The sequence below is a fragment of the Arvicanthis niloticus genome, chromosome 2, assembly GCF_011762505.2.
Source record: "Arvicanthis niloticus isolate mArvNil1 chromosome 2, mArvNil1.pat.X, whole genome shotgun sequence".
Taxonomy (NCBI): Eukaryota; Metazoa; Chordata; class Mammalia; order Rodentia; family Muridae; genus Arvicanthis; species Arvicanthis niloticus.
Window position 1 is genome coordinate 77,451,649 of NC_047659.1, and position 22,811 is coordinate 77,474,459.

At 39.5% G+C, this 22,811-nt stretch overlaps 2 protein-coding genes and 1 pseudogene across 3 annotated transcripts in view; 1 reads left to right on the forward strand and 2 right to left on the reverse strand.

Moving 5' to 3' along the window:
* Window positions 1-2,207, forward strand: part of Ccdc73 (coiled-coil domain containing 73) — a 111,667-nt gene extending 109,460 nt beyond the window's left edge. For both annotated transcript variants that reach the window (XM_076929369.1, XM_076929368.1), the window contains one exon: window positions 1,446-2,207. In XM_076929369.1, coding sequence (XP_076785484.1) covers window positions 1,446-1,667 — 222 coding nt within the window. In that variant the 3' untranslated portion in view covers window positions 1,668-2,207. The remainder of the gene's footprint in view (window positions 1-1,445) is intronic.
* On the reverse strand, window positions 2,148-18,851 carry Eif3m (eukaryotic translation initiation factor 3 subunit M). Its single transcript, XM_034496541.2, has 11 exons — window positions 18,711-18,851; window positions 16,587-16,719; window positions 15,563-15,701; window positions 15,020-15,143; window positions 14,678-14,772; window positions 9,832-9,915; window positions 8,076-8,175; window positions 7,345-7,426; window positions 3,802-3,945; window positions 2,773-2,833; window positions 2,148-2,344 (listed from the first exon to the last, which is right to left on the reverse strand). The coding sequence occupies exons 1-11, from the start codon at window positions 18,750-18,752 to the stop codon at window positions 2,224-2,226; spliced, it is 1,125 nt and encodes a 374-aa protein (XP_034352432.1). The 5' UTR covers window positions 18,753-18,851; the 3' UTR covers window positions 2,148-2,223.
* A 2,608-nt stretch (window positions 18,852-21,459) lies between these two features.
* LOC117703514 (small ribosomal subunit protein uS3 pseudogene) lies at window positions 21,460-22,247 on the reverse strand (annotated as a pseudogene).
* Between the last annotated feature and the right edge of the window lie 564 nt (window positions 22,248-22,811).

Genomic DNA, 22,811 nt, shown 5'->3' on the forward strand with positions numbered 1-22,811 from the left:
CTTAGGGGAACCTTGGTTTAAATTCTAAATACCTAAGCTCATTTAAAAATCCATTACTCTCCAGTAGAATGAGATAATGCTTCACATATGCCATGCTTACCAAAAGACCTTTGGTAATAAGCACCTTAATGTTAAGCACCTCCAAGATCTTCACAAGAATCAACAAAAGATTCTGCTTTTGTGATAAATGATGGTTTCCTTTTAAGCGGCTTAGACTCTAGTCTAAATTGTGGGGAATGGAAATATGATGGTTCTGTCCTCTAATTTTTTTTTTTTCTTTTTCGAGACAGGGTTTCTCTGTGTAGCCCTGGCTGTCCTGGAACTCACTCTGTAGACCAGGCTGGCCTGGAACTCAGAAATCCGCCTGCCTCTGCCTCCCAAGTGCTGGGATTAAAGGTGTGCGCCACCACCGCCCAGCTGTCCTCTAATTTTTAAGGCCAGAAAAAAATATAACTGTTTTCACTATAAACTGCTATGGTCAAAATCTTAAAAAGGACTTTTAGGTTTATATCAAAATGCTTATTATTATGTTGGAATATTAGGATTTTAATATAAATTATTTTGTATTTATAAAATATGCACATAAACCTCTCACACCAAAACCACAATAGCCATTATCCTAAAACTATCTAGTTTTCTCTTTGAGAAAAAAATAGATTTGAAAATCTTACCTGAAGACCAATTTTTTCCATAAAATCACTTCAAGTTTTTTGATAGGGATAAACTGGAAATGATGTCAGTACTTAATTCAAGATATAGTTACATCAACACTCATAAAAGGTCTTGTTTTTGAAGTTCCTTTGCAAAACTGCTAATGAAAAAATTTAAGACCCAGGAAAGTGCTCACAGGAAAGACAAGACAGATTCTATAGAACAGCTAGAGAAGGAAGAGTGCAGCCAACAGCACAACCCTGGCGTGACCTTCTGAGTAATGCACAACAGTATTTAGTTTCTTCATATCTCTATTTTCTAGTATTCTATCAGAAAAAAATTCCTTAAAATGAGTTATGTTTAATACAGTGTTGGGATCTAGTGTAGCACCTTGGAAGCATGCCTCTGCTGACTGCCACGGTGCTCCTTCCGGCTCTTCCAAACAGTGCTGGGAGTCTGACAGAGAGAGAGGCATCTTTATATGTTTGAATTTCTAATCCTCTACTTTGACAGAAGTTACCAGAAAGACATTTTTGGGAAAGGAAGGTATGAAAGACAAACTGACAGTTATCTGCATAGTTTCAAACTTATTTCATCATAAGTTCAAGACCTTTTAGAAAATATCTGTGGTATCCCTGGGACACAAGTCACACCAGGGACTGGTGCTGCCAAAATGCTACAGCCATTCTAAGTCAGCCATGAGCTTTGGTCTATGCTAACTGCAGGTGGACAGATTTTCCTTACTGTCATTTGCATGTTAATTTTGGTGGTAAAATAAATGTGATCTTTCCTAGGTGAAGGCAGAGCCTTTGATTTCAACTGTGCAACGAAGCCATCCCCAGACAATCCAGGTCACAGACTCTCCTGATCCACTCACCTTTTCTCCTGGTAACAATGACTGGCAGAGCCTTGTGATGAACCAACTAACTGAAATTGAAAAGTTACTAAGCTTAGAAAGTGACAACCAGCCCAAAAGAAGAAAAGTAGAAGACATCCTAGATAAAGTAATTGATTAAATGTTGCTAAATGCTTCCATTAGTAAGGTGATACACCCAGGTGTAGGACTGTTATCTAAAATTTATTGCTGTCTTCACTTCCAACTTTCTTCACTAGGATGAAGATCCCATCTTGTATTGCAGAGCTTGCTGTTAGTTCCTAGGCACCTTTAACTTGTCTTCCCTTTAGTTCCTTCAAAGCACTGTTTGTTAGTTCCTTTTTTGTTATTATTATATTCATTTATTCACTTTACATCCCAATATCAGCCCCTCCCCCAGTATCCCCTCACACAGCTCCTTCCCCATTCCACCTTTCCCTTCTCCTTTGCAGAGGTGGAGCCCCCCTATAGGTATCATCCCCAACAACAACTCCCCCCATACCTCTGCAATAGTTCCTTTCTTTATAGAATTCATATGTGATTAAGACTAAGTGGCCCTTTGAAACGTTACTTTTTCTAGAGTTTGTGATACTCATTAAAAATGAGAAAATAATCAGATTAGTCAAATTTTAGATGATAATTTTTACTATGACTTAGAACTTTTTTTCCTCAAAGAACAAAATTATTTGCATAAAAATTCAGGTATCTGAAAGACTCAAAAGGCTATTTTTCACTTTGTTCAAGTTCTGTTTCCAGGCATTAAGAGTGTCGTACAGTTGTTGCCACTGCTGTTTTCCAAATGTCCGATGTGTGCTGTGACTAAAAATTAAGAACAAAATATTAATCAACCTTCTAAATGCTTGAGTATTCTTTCAAAATACTACACAGTTGAATCTTCCTCAAATTAAAATTAAATACAATGTAAAGGTAAAGGAGGGTTTAAGCATGGGCTGCTTATTCCTTAGAGCTCTCACACATAGACCTCTTCTCAATGTCTATAGAGCAGACACAAAGTCATTAGTATTCTAGCCAGCACTTAGCCATTAAATGAAATGTGCTGGAAAATAGGACTCTTTCATTAAATAAGCTAATCACATTCAGTCTGAACCTTAATAAAATTATGATAAACAGCCACGGTTTAACTATAGTCAACTGGTAAGAACACTACCTTGGTTCTCTAAACATTTAAGTGAAATAATCAGAACAAACTAAATTATCCTACAGAAACAAAATATTACAGGCCTTACCTGACAACTACTTTTCTTTGGGTCTGATCAATTTTGCAGTAGACCATTTTAGTTCTTACAGCTGAAAGATATTTTTTACATGTTAGTTATATAGACAATTTCTAAGAAAAAAACAGCTAAGATTTGACTAAACTAACCAGAATAAAATTCTTATAGTATGGTAACATTTAAAAAAAAACAGCTCTTTGAATCTAATCAAGAAAATGCAACAAAGAAGGTTATGTAATGTATTGTCTGTCTGATGATTGCTGGAACAAACTATTCAATGCTATGGTTTTTTTTACTGGGCATTCTAGTTGAAAATGCAGGTGCGGTGACTCACACTTAGAATCTCAACACTTGGGAGGCTGAGAACAGGAGAGTTGTCTTGAATTCAAGGCCAGACTGGGCACAGTTTTGACCTAGTTGAAACAAAGAATTCTATTCTGTTCTACAGTTGCTTACGGGAAGGATTAATTTCCAAATCATGTATTACATTTTTAGATAACTACTGGAAACTTAGATTATTAGAAACCAAGCCAAGTATAGAAAGCAAGTTCTATACATTTAATTAACTGTACAATCTTTCCAACTTTCACAATTAAAAGGATTGGTTAATAGTTACATCACTCTGCTTGCAATAATGTGTTTAATCCTTATGATCACAAACAATGTCCACATTCCTGTCCTACTGGAAGCTGTGGGTTAAAATCTATGTTCTTTTTGTTTTAAGACAGCCTTGCTATGTACCCTGGCTGACTTGTGGTAGTGTTCTTCTACCTCAGCTTCCAAAATGTTAGGATCGCAAGCATGCATCAGTCCACTCAGGGAAGCATCCCTGCTTCTAACCATCATACACAGAATGAGATTTTGGAAAAACAGGACAAAAAACCCAAAGCCATTTCATTCTACTACAAATAAATCTGATTATCTGCCACACACATCCACTTCCAAACAACCTAGCTTTCTTAGCACAAGGCTCATTTCAAGATAAAATGATCCACACTGTAGATATTCTAGAAAGCAATGAACAACACTCTATTGCCTTACCATCAATAACAAATGCTTCAACATCATCAGCTCCGATCTGTAGCTCTTGCTGCATTGTATCAAAAGAAATCTCTTTGTTTTCCACTGCCATTCCCATAAAGGTGAGGAGTCTCATTTTCGCCATATTTTGCTCATGTAACAAGCCTAAATTGTAGAATGGTGAGCTCTGGTGAGTGTCCATGCAAGGCTTCCACAATCTCCCTTACACAGTAATCACTATGTGTGAGCACTTACATAGAGCAAACCTGACAAGTTATAGTTGACCTAAGAGTACTGAGGATTTTTTTTCTAAACTATCATATTTTATAGTAATCAATAATAGAATACAGATATTTAGGACTAAAGTTAAGCATGGGCTACAAATACATTCTTAACAGATATGCATGTTTGACAAGGCCAAAGAATAAAATTATATAAATCATTTAATATTTGTATCATAATCTCTAATGATATGCACTATTACAATGTATTAAGATCACAAAATCCTTTAGACCTGGACATAAATGTAATAAGCTATCTTCCTCTTAAAAAAATAAAATAAAAAACTCAAACCCAAAGATCAAGTAATTTGACTTATAATTATAAAGTGGAAATTATAGCCAGAGAATTTAGGCCCATTTATACAACAGTGTAAAAACTCAAAATAATCTACAAAATCTAAAGATCCTTTGCTTTTTTTTTTTTTTTTTTTTTTTTAAATTTTTTTTAGAACAGGGTTCTACATAGTCCTGGCTGCTCAGGAATGCAACATATAGAAGAGCAGGTTGGTCTCAAACTCATAGAGATCTGCCTGCCTCTGCCTCCCAAGTGCAGATTAAAGGTATTTGCTGTTTGGATCTTTAACTGGCCTGGCCATAAGCAAAGAATTACAGCAGAATGTTATATACTCATTTTGACAGTACTGTATTATCAAAACAAGTTTTAAAAAGCAACATCATCAAGTGTATTATAAGTTATTTAAGCACACATGGATAAAATGACGTAGCATTCATGTTATTAGTGGAAGACTAAGGGAAGCCTGTTCATATAGGACACGATCATCTGTTAATTAGCTGTAATTGCGATACAGGCTTCTGATTTGGCACAGATTCAACAAAAACATGATCACATAACTCAAATGAATGAGGTACACAAGTAAGTATTGCTGAGTTTAATGTTAATCTACAAGCATCAAAAAAATCAATTAGTGCACATTAACCCTAATTAACAAATGCAAATCAGACGGTGATTAACTTTCTGAAGCAAGAAGGTAGCAACTGGGCAACACCAGATTACATGTGGACATGTTAGGGCAATCTGGTTGACACAAGATAATGATACAATTGGCCAAGTTGTCAGTGTTAATTAAAAAAATGTTTTGACAAACTGATGCCACCTGTGGAATTTAATAATATAACATTTAATAGCCATTTCTCTTAAAGCATCTATAAAAAAAGCAGATTTCTAGTTGAAGATGTTCAAAAACAAAAGGTAAATTAAAGAATTTTTTTTCTAGTTGGCGCAGTAAATTAGCAGTTAGGATTTGTTCCTATCAAATAATATTTAAAAATTCTCAAAAATCCCTTACCATTCTCAGTTATATATGCATAAATAGTCTTCGGATTATGAAAAAACAATTCAAACTCTGAGGATCTGATTAAAAACTGCATGCACAGATACAGATGCATGTGCTTACGGAATAGGTGGGTAAACCTGTGGCCTCCACTATCCCTTCTCCACTTTCTTGAGAAAGGTCTCTCACTAACCCTGGATCTGACCATTCAGATAGATTGCCTAGGCTGCAGACCTTGAGATCTGCCTGTTCTGCACGATCAGCACTGGGTAACAGACACAGACTCACCCAGCTTTTCCATGGGTGCTGCAGTCTGACCCTAGTTCTCACACTTGCCTAAGTATATCTTTACTTACTGAGACAGCTCTCTAGTCCCTAAAAATACTCTTTAAAATAGTTTACTGATACTCTTGTACAGGACCCCTACTATAAATGAAAATCAAAGGAATCAAAGGAATGAAATTTATTCCCGGGATGAACTGCATAAAATCATTTATTTCAGCCTAAAAACCACATTTATAGCTATTACTTTTAAATAAGGGACCAAATGTACAGTCGTCTTTAGGACTCCTGTTCTGAAAAAGCAAACTATTGTGCAGGGGAAGCCTGAGTTACAAACCTGAAGGCAGCAGTGCTCTGGCTCATGAACTGGGGCTCCCTTCCCAGAGGAAGGCTCTGGGGCTCTCCATCGTATTTCAATTTTAAAGTTATAAAAAATCTAATTTTATGGAAACATTTATTCATTACTAATATGTCAAAACCTTAATGCAGTAATAAAAAAATGTGCATCATTGAGCAATTTCTGCATTGTCACTGACCCTTGTCTTAAAATGCTGCAATATAGAAAACGCAGTTTTAATGCATGCAATAGCTTATGAACCAGTGCTCCTTTGAAACAGTCAATTACACATTGATGGGGGAGTGTCAAAGTGTTAATTACTACTCCTTTTGCCTTGGTGCGTAAATAAAGAGGGTGCTGACATTAACATTCCATCACACAGCTTCATGCCACAAAGCAAATTAACTGGGACAGAATGTGGTTTTCTGGGTCTAGTGCACCTGGCAAAGTATTCTCCACAGACATTCATGCATCTCATCTTGGTATATTTTAAGCACCGTATGTTCAAATAAGTCAACCTTATAAGTTAACCCCTAAACCAATGGCTGTACAGAATGTAGAGGTGACAGGAATAAAGTTAACCAAACTACAAAACGAATTTAGTCAAGTAAACTACAATAGTTCTCTTCAGTATCCACACCTCACATAGCCAATACAGTTAATCATCCATTTTATTATGAAACACAAATCAACCTCTATTTTAATTGCTACCTACCAGAAAAATAAAGTCCCTTTATTTCAGCTGACTTAAGCATTCAAACAAAACTAAAAAACTAGTAGTTTAATAACATTTAAAACCTGTTCAAAGGCTAGCAAGATGGCTCAGCCTGGAAAGACACTTGCCACCAAGCCTAACAACCTGAGCATGATACAAAGTAGGAGAGGGCAGACTCCTCCTGGTTGTCTTCTGATATTCATACATATGTGTGCGCATACACGCCCACATCAATATTTTAATAAAAATATAAAACCAAAGAAACCAAAAGAACATCAAAGACAAAATCAAGACATCTTATGCTGTCTTTAAACTGTAGTTCAGAGAACTTTTACTACTGTGTAAATACCACTACACATTCATTTGGGCAGTAGAGCCAACCTTATATGGAATACTATTTATTAAAGGGGAGAGAAACATGATACAATTCTGCAACTATGGTTTATACACATTAGCATGTATTTAAGCAATAATATAAAATGTGTGTGTATATGTGTGTGTATCTCAATCGTAACCACTAGCCTTTCATCATCAATCTTAAAGCTTTTAAAATAAGTATTTCTATGCCAGGTGTGATGACTCCATGCTCATTCCTGTCTCTCCCTCAAAAAAGAAAAAACAAATACAAAACCAACCCAATCAATACCCAACACTTACCAAGTGAATCTATGAAGTCTTTGTTATTTTGATAGAACTTGACATACGATGCCAATTTAGCACTCACAAAGATGGTTAATAACTACAGAGATAAGAGACAAAATAGTATCAAGACAGAAGCTATATGAAGGATATTTTATGTCTTCTAACAATAATTCTCCATATTTAATGTAGAGGCCTTTACCAGCATACTGTCCAAACACCATCTAATTCATTTTAAAAATGAACCAATTAGGAAGTACACTGAGCCCTTAAGCTACTTAGCCCAAATGGAAAACAATACAAAATAATTACTTGTGTTTCAAAGCTATGAACATGGGGTTCATTTGTTTCTGGAGAACGTCTTGCTGCTTTACATAGTTCACACTGGTCTTGAACTTGTGATCTCCTTGCCCCAGCCTCCCAAATGCTGGCTATTTGAGCAATAGTTGGTAATGACCAAGACTGGCTATTTGTTTTTTTTTTTTTTTTTTTTTTTACTTCAATTTAGGGTGGTGATATTAAGTAATAAAAAGAAATGTGATTAGTGAAGTTTAAAATGGCCAGGCCAATACAGAAGATAAAGGAACAGTGTTCAGTGGATGGAGAAAGCTGGTTTTATCAGCCTGTTCCCAAGAGATGGTAAGATCTCTCCAGTAACCTCCTGTATGAATACAAACAAGACAGGGCTGCTGCTTCAGAATGTAAGACTCTGGAGAAACACTATTCACACCAAAAGACAAACTACTTACATCATGGATAAGCTCGCCTTCCAAAAATTTGACTGGCTTTAGAGTAAGAAGATGGTCAAAAAGAAAGGCATTTGGATCCTTCAGTGCCCGCACAATACACCTTGATGAGAAAACGCAAAGTAAGCTGGGCCTTGAAATTCTTGCTTGTTGCTGATTATTTCGTAGATCATAAAACATATTTAATTTAGTAATCTAAGTTCAATATAGGAAGGACAGGATACAAATTCAGGTTAAAACAGGTCAGTACTATTTTATTGAGGGTTTGCTCTAAAAGCTGTAATACAACAGAGTACTGTTCTCATGACCACTTAACTTACCCTCACAACATCCTAACAGACTGTTCTCATGACCACTTAACTTACCCTCACAACATCCTAACAGACTGTTCTCATGACCACTTACCCTTACAACATCCTAACAGACTGTTCTCATGACCACTTACCCTTACAACATCTTAACAGACTGTTCTCATGACCACTTACCCTTACAACATCCTAACAGACTGTTCTCATAACCACTTAACTTACCCTCACAACATCCTAACAGACTGTTCTCATGACCACTTACCCTTACAACATCTTAACAGACTGTTCTCATGACCACTTACCCTTACAACATCCTAACAGACTGTTCTCATAACCACTTAACTTACCCTCACAACATCCTAACAGACTGTTCTCATGACCACTTACCCTTACAACATCCTAACAGACTGTTCTCATGACCACTTAACTTACCCTCACAACAACCTAACAGACTGTTCTCATGACCACTTACCCTTACAACAGCCTAACAGACTGTTCTCATGACCACTTAACCTTACAACATCCTAACAGACTGTTCTCATAACCACTTAACTTACCCTCACAACATCCTAACAGACTGTTCTCATGACCACTTACCCTTACAACAACCTAACAGACTGTTCTCATGACCACTTACCCTTACAACATCTTAACAGACTGTTCTCATGACCACTTACCCTCACAACATCCTAACAGACTGTTCTCATGACCACTTACCCTTACAACAACCTAACAGACTGTTCTCATGACCACTTACCCTTACAACATCTTAACAGACTGTTCTCATGACCACTTACCCTCACAACATCCTAACAGACTGTTCTCATGACCACTTAACTTACCCTCACAACATCCTAACAGACTGTTCTCATGACCACTTACCCTTACAACATCCTAACAGACTGTTCTCATGACCATTTTTAGAGATCATGAAAAACAGTTGAGAAAAACAAGAAACTCATCTAGCAAATGCCAATTAAGTTGTTCTGTGCTAAAAGCTTAAACACTGGCAGTCTAACTCCAAAGCAGGAATCCCTGCCATGTCCAAGTACACGTTCAATAACCCTTTGCAGAAACTTCATAAAAACCTAATTCTAGCCTCATTTTATGTTAATGACACAGCACAAAGTCCTTATTTTCTCATTAGCAAATGGCTAAATTTTGCCAAGTAACCCAACTCTCTCCCATCTACATACTTTATTAAGAAAAACTGGCCGAGAGTGAGTTCTAAGTCTTTGGTTGTACTTATTAGCCTCTAACAACACAAGTCTGTACAGTAAACACCGAGAGCTGTTTCACATGCAGTATCAATCCTGAACAAGCTACTGACTAGCTCTGGCCTACTAGCTGTTGCAGAGATCAATCACATCAACTGCTGAACTGAATGAAGTCTGTAGCTCAATCTCTTAAGCTGATGGTTAAGTGCTCACTGGAGCAATGCTCAGTATTACCTGTGGGCATCAACTCGAGCCTGGGAAGCATTGTCTTCTGTGTAACTCCCGAGCAATTCCACCATGACCTTTGATGCAGCATCACTGAAAAGAGGATCATTTCAATGGTCTGAATTTTGGTAGTTACTCTCGCTACTAAAAATACTTACTGATATACATACATGAAACAGTGACCAATTTTATTTAAAAAAGAAAAAAAACTCACAGAACCTGTCAGACAATTAAGGAAAAATAACAAACTATTAAATACTATGAAGAAAATAAAAGGCAAGGGAAAAAAGAAGGGGCAGAAAGTGGGGGTACAGAGTAAGTAGAGTCTCTGAAGGTGTGTCAGGTAAGCTGAGACCCTAAAATAGAAAATCTCCCTTGACCCTCTAGTCTTTGCTGTAAAACAAGTTAAGGTGGAGAGCAGGGCAGGGCAAGATGACTTGCCAGGCAAAGGTATAAAGGCCCAAGTTAAGCTGCTAGGACAGCGTGGCTGTTGGGCCAACATCAAGCACTTAAATCATTGCTTCAAGTAGCTTTCTGATGTAAATTATCCTTAAAATTATGTGGACAGTCAATCTTTACTATCATAAAAGGGTAGAATAACTGAGTACATTTATTCAATTTGGAGGCTTATACACGCTTATCTTGGCTAGGGACGTAGCTCAATGGTAAAGCGCTTGCAAGTATGTAAAAGGCTTTGGATTCTAGCCCCAGTGCCTCCAAAAACTAAGCAACCAAGCCCAGCATTTATCTTTGCCCTTCCTTACTCCCTTTAACTGATAAATTTTCAGCTAGTCCAGAAATTGTTGCTGCTGAGAAAAATTGGATTTTCTCCTTTTCTAGAAATTTTTTCCCTTCTTAACTACATTCAACCTAAGAAACACAGTAGGACTTGTGTTTACCTTAAGTTCAATGATGTACATATATTATATACATATGCAAAATGTTAAAACATAGGCATATAAGGTGGTTTAGGTTTAAGGCATTTGCTATCAAGCCTGATAACCTGGGTTGTCATGCATATATGTATGCGTGTGTATACACATATTATATACAATATATATGCAATTATGTGGCACTTACCATCTTAAAACACAGTGCTATCTATAATTATAAAAATCCAAAGGAAAGCATTAAGAAACCCATGTACTACCATAGTTCATTATCTATTTGCCATTCCAGGCACACTATGTCTTCTAGCCTTAGCAACCACAGTATATTTCAATTTAGTATAACTTTTTATTAAAAATCAAGTACTCCATTTAAACTGTACAGCATGGCATATGACATATAAGGGCTTAGCTAACTAGCATCACTCTTTAAAATGTGGGCATGCACATGGTACACAGACATACATGCAGGCAAAATGCCCACATAAGTAAAAAAAAAAAAACCCACATGCTGATGAACAGACTGGCATAAACTGCATTGCATCTGTTCTTCAGAATAAAGGATCAGATCTAAACACTGCAGTTTAATTCTCAGTTCAGAAAACTAGGAAGAGCTCCTACATGCTTACAAGAGATCCAGTAAGTTTCACACTGCGTGCCTTTGTCAGGCACATCCTTACCAGTTCAGGCTAGCACTGGACAGCGGCGACTCACATCTCTGCCTCTCATAGTCACTGCTTGGCCATGATATCAGCAACAGCCGCTCATTTGCTTCATATATACCAATTGCCTACTGGCAACTGTTCTAGTAACAAGTCTCTCCCTTCATGAAATAGTGTTCTAGTGGGGACAAAACTAAGCATTAAATATATTGTATTCCTGTTGGCAAAAGGGAAGAAATCTATAGTAACAGAGATGGAGAGGAAGCCACTAGCTACACAGGAGGCCAAGACAGCCCTTCTAACACCTGGAACCACTGAGTGACATGAGGAAGGGGAGCCATGTGGATAGCTAGAGACTTGTTACTAGAACAGTTGCTAGTAGGCAATTGGTATATATGAAGCAGATGAGCCACTGTTGCGAAAACTCAGTGCCATGGGACTAGAGTTGGCTTTGTCCTGATCCTCTGACTGAAGCCCTGGAGGGGTCTCTCTAGAGGAGAAACAGTCTGATCACCCATATTAAATACAACTTTCTGGAAGCTGAGTTAAGAACAGTTTAACAGCCAGGCAGTGGTGGCCCACACCTTTAATCCCAGCACTTGGGAGGCAGAGGCAGGTGGATTTCTGAGTTCGAGGCCAGCCTGGTCTACAGAGTGAGTTCCAGGACAGCCAGGGCTACACAGAGAAACCATGTCTCGAAAACAAAACAAAACAAAACAAAACAAAACAAAACAAAACAAAACAAAACAAAAAGAACAGTATAACAAGGATCAAAACAAGGGCTGGATAATGGACAATTTAAAGTAAGAAAGGACAGTGGCTTAGCTGTCAGGTAGCAATAGAAGTGACATGGTTGACTTTAAATTTATTCAAAGCCAAGAGGGTTTGTTGGTGGATGTAAGACATAGAGGTCAAAGATGAATTCAAGTTTTGGTCTTAATCAACTGGAAAAAAGGAGAAGGTAATTTCTTGAATTTGGGGGGAAAATCCACGGTTAACTTTTGGAACTATTAAGTTATTAGGAGATGTTAATTAGGAATGGACACCTGAAGTTCAAAGAAGCAGCAGAACAGGTAAAAACTCAAAATCCTCAATGTGTAGATAACATTTAAGAATAAGAAGACTGCTCAAGATAAAGCACTCTAAGAGACATGTGAGGGAGCAAATGGAGCTGCAGTGACCAGGGCACTGGCCCATGTTAGCTGGTCAGGGCACAGGTGCTGGCCCAGATGCCAAGTGTGCAGCAGGGAATATAAACTACCAACACAAAGAACCAGCCCATCAAAGGAACACTAGGTCCCTGGCTCCTCCACAGCTACAGCAAGCAAGCAAGCAAACCACAGTGAACAAACACAACAGAACAGGTAGGTGAGACAGAGAGCTGTGACTGAGAGAATACCAGGGGGCCTCAAAATCTAACTGTCAAAACTGTCTCGAGGAGAGAAAAGGTGAGGCCTGTGAGATGGCTCAAAGGCAAACGTACTTGCCCTCCAAAGAGGAACATCTGTGGAAACCTTCAGAAGCCATGGAAAGGTGAAAGGAGAGAACTGACTTCACTAAGTTGTCCTCTGATTTTCAATCACTCATGTGCCCCTCCTGCACATGCCCTGCCCCCACACAAATAATACAACCTTTTAAAAGAGAAAAGTGCTCAGCTGTGGCTAAGTATACTGTAATAGACAAACACCAGGACATATCCAGTAGTCCTGGTAGATGGTACTGACCTATCTCATTTCTCTGAGAATAGCTCTGGAACTCCATTATTTCCTTTCCATATATAACAGCTAAGAGCCAAACAAGCAATGATAAAGAGACATCCTTCAGAGATGAGAGACCGACTCCAGCAAGCACCTTACACTCACAGGCAATCACAACACCCATCACCTAAAACCACTGTGTTGGAAAAACCAACTCAATTCCTAAAGGCAAGCTTAAAAAATGAAAAGCTCAACAGGGATGATAGTCCCACTCAACATTAACAAGTGTTTGCTTAGTAATTAAGCCTTTAAAATTCCATATGTGATGTCCTTAACAACCCGACATAAGGAGCAGAAGGGTACTATTTCCATTTTGAATGACTACAGCTACACTAAGCAGTCTACTCTGCTCAGGGCCATACAAATAAACTCAAGGTCTAAACCCCAGAGGCCTGATTCCACAGCCTGTACACTAAAATACACGTGTCTCTTAAGTCTCTGCATGTACTCCATCTGGAATAGTCTTCAAAGTAAACGACTTCCTCTCAACTAAACTTTCACTGACAACTGGTTAAAATGCTGTTACAACCAGGCCAGCATAAACTACCCACTGCTTCAGAATACAGATTACAAAGGTAGGCACTGTTTGCTTATTATAAAACATCAACCTTCACAACAAAATCACCTGTTTCTTCTTGTAATTTTTCTTAAACAGTATGAAAATATTTACAATGTACCACATAACAATTAATTGTTAATTAATTAATTAACTGAATTAATCTTCCTAATACTAGCACTAAAAGTTACTATGAAATTTGTGTTAAGGAAATTAACTGAAGAGTATTTTTTTTTTTTTTTTTTTTAAGAAGTATTAAACACATAAGAAAAAGCTAGGTAAAGCAGCTAGGATTAGCCTGCATTTAAACAGCCATACAACATGGCTGACTGTTTGCAGGCACCTAAAGCTAGGATATTGAAATAGAAGGTATTTTGCCTAGTGGGTGTGATGAGTTGAACACAAAGAAGCCTTTACACCAAGACCTTGCCGGAACCCAAGAAGAACTCATTTAATTCTGCAGTTCTTAGCTCAGAGCAACTTCTCTTTCTCAGAGCCCATACCACCTCTTAACAGAAATGACAGCATCACCCCGGTACTATCAAAATATTAAGTAACATCATCTAACATCACACACAGCTTTGGGGTTTACAATTGTTTTAAAACAAAATCAAGTTTTGCTTTCTGAAAAAGTTTAAAAATGAGGGAAACTTTAAAAAAAATTTTTTTAAAGGACAGGGACTTACGTACCCCAGGCTGGTCTTAAACTTTGTATACACTTCAGAGGATGACTTTGAACTCCTAATCTTGCTTCCTTCCCAGCACGGCCCAGCATACCTGGTTTTAAGTGGTTCTGGGCTCTCGGGGCTTCACACCTCTAAGCTCTCTACCAGTTATGCTACCCAGTAAGTCTCTGCAGTTACCCTTAACTTAGGAGCGAGAGATTTCTGATGACTGTGGAGAACAAAGTAAAACTACTAGCTCGACTTGTCTTCAAGAAACATGCCCATCTACAAATAAACAGCTGGGAGTCAGTGCAGCACTTCTGAATACCTTTTCTTACAATCCACAAGCGCCTCATAGAGTAGTCTTAAGAGGGTGTGTTTCTTTTCAGTGGTGAGCTTCCAGTCAGAGATCCACTTTCTCACCTACAACGAGATTTAGGAAAGGAGAGAATTAACAGATCTGAGCAGCACATATTCAGCTTAGTGCACTCAGCACTTAGGAGGGGCAGGAGGACTGGTTCAAACTCATCCACAACTACACAGCAAGTCTGAGTCCACCTGGGGCTACAGAAGCTCCTGTCTCAAAAAGCTGCCCACACTGCCCAAAAGGAGAATCAAAGATGAAGTTCAGGACACACGGAACTGCTCCTCTCTTAGCTAGAACACTCACTTGATCCAGCTCTGTTGGGATGTACTGGATGGCCCCACATGATGCCGCCACTTTGATGAGGCTGCAGTACACTGTGTACCTCACAGGAGTATTCTTGTCCATCCCATGGAAAAGGTTGCTGAGCCTGGTCAACAAACAAAAGTACTAATTGAGGTTATCTGCTCCCACCACAAAGACAAGGCAGCACTAATAATTTCATCTTACAAAAGACAGAACCTGGGCACAGAAAGGTTGAGTGACTGCCCAAGATATAGAAAGCTACTGACAGTCCATTTCCAGAATATTTGCTTCTAGCAATCACAATTTATACCATACAAACTCTCTTTGAGTGCTGTTTCTTTTAAAAAAATGTATTTTTATTATTTTAAATTGTGTGTGTGTAGGTGTGCATGTGTGTAGGTGTGTGCATGCACGTGTGTAGGTGCCAGCAGAGACCAGAAGTATTGGATCCCCAGGAGCTGGAGTTGGGGGAAGCTGAGCCACCTGACATGAGTGACTCTGCAGAGCTATCTCTCCACCCATGTCTTGCAGTCTTAAACTTACAGTTGCAGTCTCAGAGATGGGCGTTCGCCTTCCCGAAACTTGACCAACTTTTCACACAGACTTTCAATCAATGCTTCTTGCTTGTCTGGTTCCAGGATCAACAGGAGGGACACCACACTGTTCATCACACTTTCAACATCTGCATAGGCATCAAGAGGATAATCAGCAAAGACACAATGTTCAGCGTGTATAACTTGTCATGTATTTCTAATATTTCAATACAAAGATGCTTAAAATACACAGTCTGGCTATTGTGGAAGTTTGAGAAGACCCTGATTTCAGGGAGAGCTTTAAGTATACAGCATCCATGAATTCACACTTCCCAGCACCACTGTAGAGCTGGCATTCAGAAGCAGGTGAATGATTTACATGGCCACATTTTTTTTTATGATTTTTATTGGCATAATATCTAACCATTTTCAAATTACTAGCTGGATTTTAGGTCAGGATGTCTCAACTGAAGAAAACTTTGTACCTCGTGTAGAGGATTATATAGAAATGAAGGGCTATTAAATTTCTAGCTGATTAACTCATTTTTAAATATTACAGATATTAATTACACTCAAAATTTAATCTTTAAACTTTAACAAATATTTCAGAGTTCACAGTACAGAAATTCCAGCTGTATCTCAATAAATGAGAGCAGCCCAACAATTAAATATTACTAGAAATAAGACCCCCTTTGGTGTCCATCCAAACCTCTTCAGTTCATTTCAAAACTACCAACATCTATTATATGTAGCATATATATTCAAAAGGTTTCCCCAGAATGGCTTATTTTACAGGTCTAATAGAAAAGAAAAAAAAACCCAAATTATATAAAGATTACATTAAAAATTGATTGAAAACATTTAATTTAAAAAATTTTTCATAATGTATTTTTGATTGTATTCTTTCCCCACCACACTGCTTAAAAATCTTAAAAGCCTCAAACCAAGGCATATAACTGACAAGAAAAATTTTAAGGTAGAGTTCTCTTATGAGAACTTGTAAGAAAGACTTTGTAGAAAGAATTAAAACAAACCTTTATCATCTTCCTTCAGACACACATCACAGGCTTCAATAATCTGAGCTAAATCCACATGAAGTCCACCTTCCGAGTTCTCTTCTGAGATCTCAGCTCCTTTTGATTTCAGATAAGCACGAAGTTCAGCAGCCTATGAATCAAACACACAGGGTTGCTAAATCTCTAGAGCCACTTGTGAAACTGACTTATGACAAAACACAAATATCAAACCCATCTGCCTTGCTTCCAAAGTAACACACAAGTGCTAACTAACTGCCCTCAGATTGTGTTGATTCCCTCCCTCCCCCCCTCTACAAAGCCCATGTAGCACACAGTTCACAAAGATCATATTCAGTTTCCTGTCACCTGCATCCACTGGACTTCCAGTCTGCAGCAAATGCTTTCTTATTTAACCTAAGTGGTCTTCACTAAGGATGGGGACTAAAGAGAAGTCAATCTGACTTGAAAAGTTGAAGGATTTTTTCCCAATAAACGAAAACTTTATTGCTGTCCTATGTATATAAAAATAGCACTACTAAAAGCCACAGACATCATCCAGACAACAGGCTAATCATCTGCTAATAACTTGAGAATCATTTGAGACAAGCATTTTGGGAGATATCAATATAAAAAGATAATGCCTGTCAGTGCAGCCTGCATTACAATGCTTGCATGTCAAATTGGATGCACTGTGTAACAAGTATCTTAAAACGTAAGATGGCTCTCTGAGTCAGAAAGCACTTTTGGTACTAAGTCATTTGGATGTTTCTTAGTTTACTCCCTAATTATGATCTTTAATAACTTCTTTCCTTTGTTGGCTCAGCATTCATATAGTGAAACATAAATGCAGGTGACTTTTAAAGCTAACAGAAAAATGTGAACAGGTGGCAGGGAGAGGTGGGGGGCAGTGTGTGGTGATGGGTAGGGTGAGTTGGCCACAGCACTTGAGGCAGAGGCAGGGGGGGTCTCCATAGGTTCCTGGTCAGCCATTATGAAACACTTCCCATAAATTAAAACGGTAAGGGAGGCCGGACATTAAATGCATGGATGTCAAATTGTCTGGCCGAACAAAGCCAAAAGAACCTTGGGGGAAATAAACAACATTTTTAATCCCATAAATGTGTTTAGCTACCTCAGAAACCTAACAAACCTATAGATCTGATGGAATTATTTTTCCAAACAATAGGAGGTTTATAGAAGGTGGCATGGGATTATAAAAAAAGATATTTTGAAAACGCGAAGTGTCGTATTAGAATGAACAAAATAACACCAGAAATAATTTTTTTCTTTATGACACAAATATAATCTAACTAAGACTTAAAGAAAGCATTTGTTCACTTCCTCCTTTACAACCCTTTTTATAAGAGTTAAGTTTAATGTTTTTACATCATTCTTGCTGACCACAAGACACTCTAAAATAGGGCCAAATAACAAGTTCTCTATTCAGACCCTGGACAGGAGAACCTTTTCGGTAAATACTAGCCAATTCCTGGGAACTCTAGCTTTCACTGCTATCAAATAATGTTTCTTCTGCATCTATGTGTGCATAACTTCTTCTACTTCTAGTTTAACATACAGAAGCTCAAGTTTCTGTCAGTGGCTATTATAGAAGCCTATGCATGCACACGACTGTCTTCAAAGAATAGTTTTGGTTATACAAAATTAAAAGACTGTCATCCCAACAATTAAACTTCTGTTACAAGAAAAACGAGAAGCCATCTGTCCTGTACATCGAAGTGTAAAACCCAGTTAGTGAACTTCAAAGTGTCTAGGATGGCCCGCCAGATGCTTATGCCTCACAGCCGATTTGGGACTGACAGGTGGGATTATGGGAACAGAAAACACGACTCAACAAGTGAAATACAGGCCACCCTCGCCTGTGGCCGCCTTAGACCCGCATTTAGACGCTCAAAGTTGGTTCTCCCGGCCACACGCTAAGTTCGCAGACACTGTTCTCTGTCCGCGGAAAGTTCTGGGTCGTTATCTTCGACTTCGGATGAGTCCCGACGCCCACGGGGCCCACGTCCGGAACCTCGGAGGCGCACGCGCCGAGACCCAGGTTAGGAGAGCACGCTCCCACCTCATGGGCTCGGTCCCGGAGATCTCCCGCACCCACCGCCCCGCGAGCCCCGCAACATGCACCTGGTCTTCCTCGCTGATATCGATGAAGGCCGGGACGCTCATGGCGAAGGCCGGCTGCGGAAGACGCTCCGCTCCAGAACCACGCCGACCGGAAAAGGGAACGGTACCGCACGGTGTTGCACACAACCGCTTCCGGGTCAGCCAGATAGGGCGGATCACGTGGGCGGAGTCTGCAGTACTACTTCCTCCCTGCCCCCTCTACTATTGGTCTCTGCTTCAGCTCCTCGGTGGCTACCTGAAACCCTTCCCTCCCCTCGGGAACTTAGGTGGGTTGGGCTAAAGTAGCCTCGGTCCGCCTGCCCCGCCGCCGCGGAAGCCTCTTTGGGCCAAAGCGTCGGAAACCTAGTGTGCTCTTGCTGATTCTGACAGCTTTCCAGATGGCTCCTGTCCCTAAAGCCTTGGAACTTTTTGATTTTTTTTCTGTGTTATGCTTCAGCCCAGTTTGCTGGTCCAGTTGCTAAGCAATGTACCTTGCTACTCAAGGGTTACTAGTTTTCAAAGAATGCTCCCACTTAACTAATGAGGACTTATCCAGAATACACAAAACTCAGTATCTGTTAGGGATTGTTTCGAGGATTCCTCCTCTAAGGATGCCAAAATCTATGGTGCTCAAGACCCTTATATAAAAATGGCTTAGTGTGTGTGTGTGTGTGGCCTCTTTACATTCTCCTGTATACTTTAAGTCATCTCCAGGACTCTTAAAATACCTAATCCAATGTAAATTCTATGTGCGTTGTTGTCTAGGAAATGTCAAAGTCTGCATATTCAGTACAGATATTTTTCCAGAATATTTTGGTCTACAATTGATTGAATCTGGATGCAGAACTTGGAGCCATGGAGAACTAAGAACAATAAGGGGGAAATGCAATTAAAAAGTGGGCTGAAAAAGTAAAAACAGACTTCATTAGAGAATATGCACATGATATTCACAGTTGATAAAATGCCCCATTAAATGGCCTGTCAGGTATTTTCTTCACTAATGATTGATGTGGGAGGACCCAGCCCATTGTGGGTGGTGCCACCCTGGATAGGTGACCCTGAGTTGTTTTGAAAAGCATGCAGAGCTAGCCACAAGGAGGAAGTCACTAAGCAAGCCTTTGCTTCTGTTCCCACCTCTAGGTTCTTGCCTTGGGTTCCTGCCCTGACTTCCCTCGGCAGTGGAACTTAGCCTGAGAATTGTAAGGCGAAATGAACCCTTTTCCCCAAGTCGTTTTTGGCCAATATTTTATCACAGCAATGGGGGGCAAACGAAGACAATCTTCCTGGAGTGCTGGGTTACAAAGTAGAATGAGCGGGAGATACATTCTCAAGAAAGAAAAGGAAGGGAGGCTGGATGAAAAGAAGGGAGCAGATTTCTGAGGGGGGAGAGAAGAAGAAGGTGTCAGAGGGGAGTGGGGCGATGAGTTAGAACACATAGAATGGTCTGTTCAGAATTTTAGGTGGGAGAAGATACCCAATGGTCCTGTAAACACATTAATATACTAGTTAACTAGGCCAACGCCAGGGCACGGAAGCCTGCGTACAGCCCTGGCTCATCACAGCAGTCTTTGCTTTGATTTTGAAAGGTGACATTTTCTCTGAGATTAATACTTTTCAGCCATGCTTTCAATGACTTTCCCCTTTCTTGATGAAATTTTATTTTAAATGTTAATGTTGCCAGCTTTTTCTTCAGTATTTTAACTCATCAATAAGTCTTTAAAAATACAGATATTTGCCGGGCAGTGGTGGCACACGCCTTCAATTCCAGCACTTGGGAGGCAGAGGCAGGTGAATTTCTGAGTTCGAGGCCAGCCTGGTCTACACAGTGAGTTCCAGGACAGCCAGGGCTACACAGAGAAACCCTGTCTCAAAAAACAAACAAACAAACAAACAAAAAACAATGAAACAAACCAGAAATACAGATATTTTGTTGAATATTTTAAAACCCTATTTTAATATTAGCCCCATCCGTCTCCACCACCACCAAACCCCACCTTTTTTTTTTCCCCCGATTTCCTTTATTCTATGACTTCATGAAATAAAAGAAGGTGACTTGAGGGGACTTTTGAGAGGGAGATAGCAAAAGGATAGATACAAAATTATTTGAATCTTTAGGTATTTATTCATTCACTAAAAACATATTGACCTGTCTCTCTGACATAATTATGTACCAGGCACTGTTAGAGGTGCTTGAACCTCTAACATGCAACTTATGTTACTGTGGTGGACTCAAACCCAAGGCTTTGTGTGCACTAAGCAAGCTTTCTATCACTAAGCAATAAGCTGGCGTATTAAGGTAATAATTGCTATGATGAAATGCCACTACTAAAACCAAGTTGGGGAGGAAAAGGTTTATTTGGCTTACACTTCCACATTATTGTCCATTATTGAATGAAGTCAAGACACGGAGGCCATGGAGGCTGCTGCTACTGGTCTCCTTTTCATGGCTTACTCAGCCTGCTTATAGAACCTAGGACCACCAGCCCAGGAATGGCACAACCTACAATGAGCTAGGCCCTGCCCCATTGGTCACTAATTAAGAAAATGCCTTAAAAGCTTGCCTACAAGCCCAGTCTTAAGGAAGCAGTTTCTCAATGGAGGTTCCCTCCTCTCAGATAATTATAAATTGTGTGAAACTGACATAAAACTAACCAGCATAGTCCTTTATAATTTTCGATGATTTATAATTTTTCAATGATACTTTTTGTCAAATTTCTTTCTTTTTTTTTTCTTTGTTCAAGATTTTATTTAATGTTTTTACAAGATAACATCCAGCCTCCAGATGCAGCTGCCAAGACCCTGTTATGCTGTAGGCACTGGCTGGGGCATGGCAGGTGGCTCTGGCTTCCCACCCTTCTGTTCTGAGATGGGGGTCGTGGGCAAGATTTCATCTTTAGGTTCCACAATGCTCACATGATCAGGCAGAGGCTTCTTGGGACCAATCTTACCACTGCGGTCCCAGGGCAGCATGATCTTCACTTTGATGCCCAGCACACCCTGTCTGAGGAGCACATGGCGCACAGCAGTGTCAACATAGTAGTTAACAGGGTCTCCACTGTGAATCATCAGACCATCCATAAACTTCATGGACTTGGCCCTCTGCCCTCGGAGCTTGCCAGACACCACAACCTCGCAGCCCTTGGCCCCACTCTCCATAATGAACCGAAGCACACCATAGCAGGCCCTTCGAACCACAAGCCCTCCCAGGAGTTTGTATCGCAGAGACTCTGCCTGGGCAATGGCACACAGGCCTCTTGTGGCCACTTTCTCTGCATAAAGCTCTACGCTGCCTTCAGGGAAGCCAAACCGCTTCTGGACAACTGCAGGCAACTCTCTGATCCGACGACCCTTCTCCCCAAGAACATTCTGTGTTCTGGTGGCTAAAATAATGATTTCTGTTCTGGTTGGCGTAACTCGGACTTCAACTCCAGAGTAGCCATCTTCAGCCAGCTCCCGAGTGAGAAACTCATTCAGTTCAGCTTTGAAGATGCCATCAGCTACAAACTTCCTCTTCTTGGAAATCTGTACTGCCATCTTGCTGCCGCGCGCCGCTGAAAGGAAAGCGTCAAATTTGTTTCTTAATTAAAAAAAAAAAAAAAACCCTAGCATTATTTTTAGTTAATAATATGTTTTCTGATAATCTAAGTTTTTTTTTTTAAAAAACATAAATCTTTCTTAGACAAATGGTACAAGAAATTCTATCTACTATATGGCAGGAAGCATTTTAAATGCTTAAAAAAGAAAGTTTAGAGTCAGTTGAAACTAGAGTTAGCCGATTCTAACTTGATACCTGACATAGAATGGGGGTCACTAGTGTGTCAACAGCTGTAAAGGGTCACCCCTGCCGACACCACGATTAAACCTTCACTACAATCTTACCCTTCTGGAGACTTTCCCAAACTATCCTCAGAACTTCCTAAAACAGAAGGAGCAGAAAGTTGAACAAAACCCTATATGTTCTGAAAGGCCAAGCTGTTTTTCTAGCTGATGTGACTGTTTGTTTTCTTTTGAGGTGAGCTCTCACTAGTCCAGGTTGGACTTGAATTCATCGCATAGCTGCAACTGACCTTGAAATTCTGGCTCCATTGTTTCTACTTTCTGAGTTACAGGCATACTTTTTTA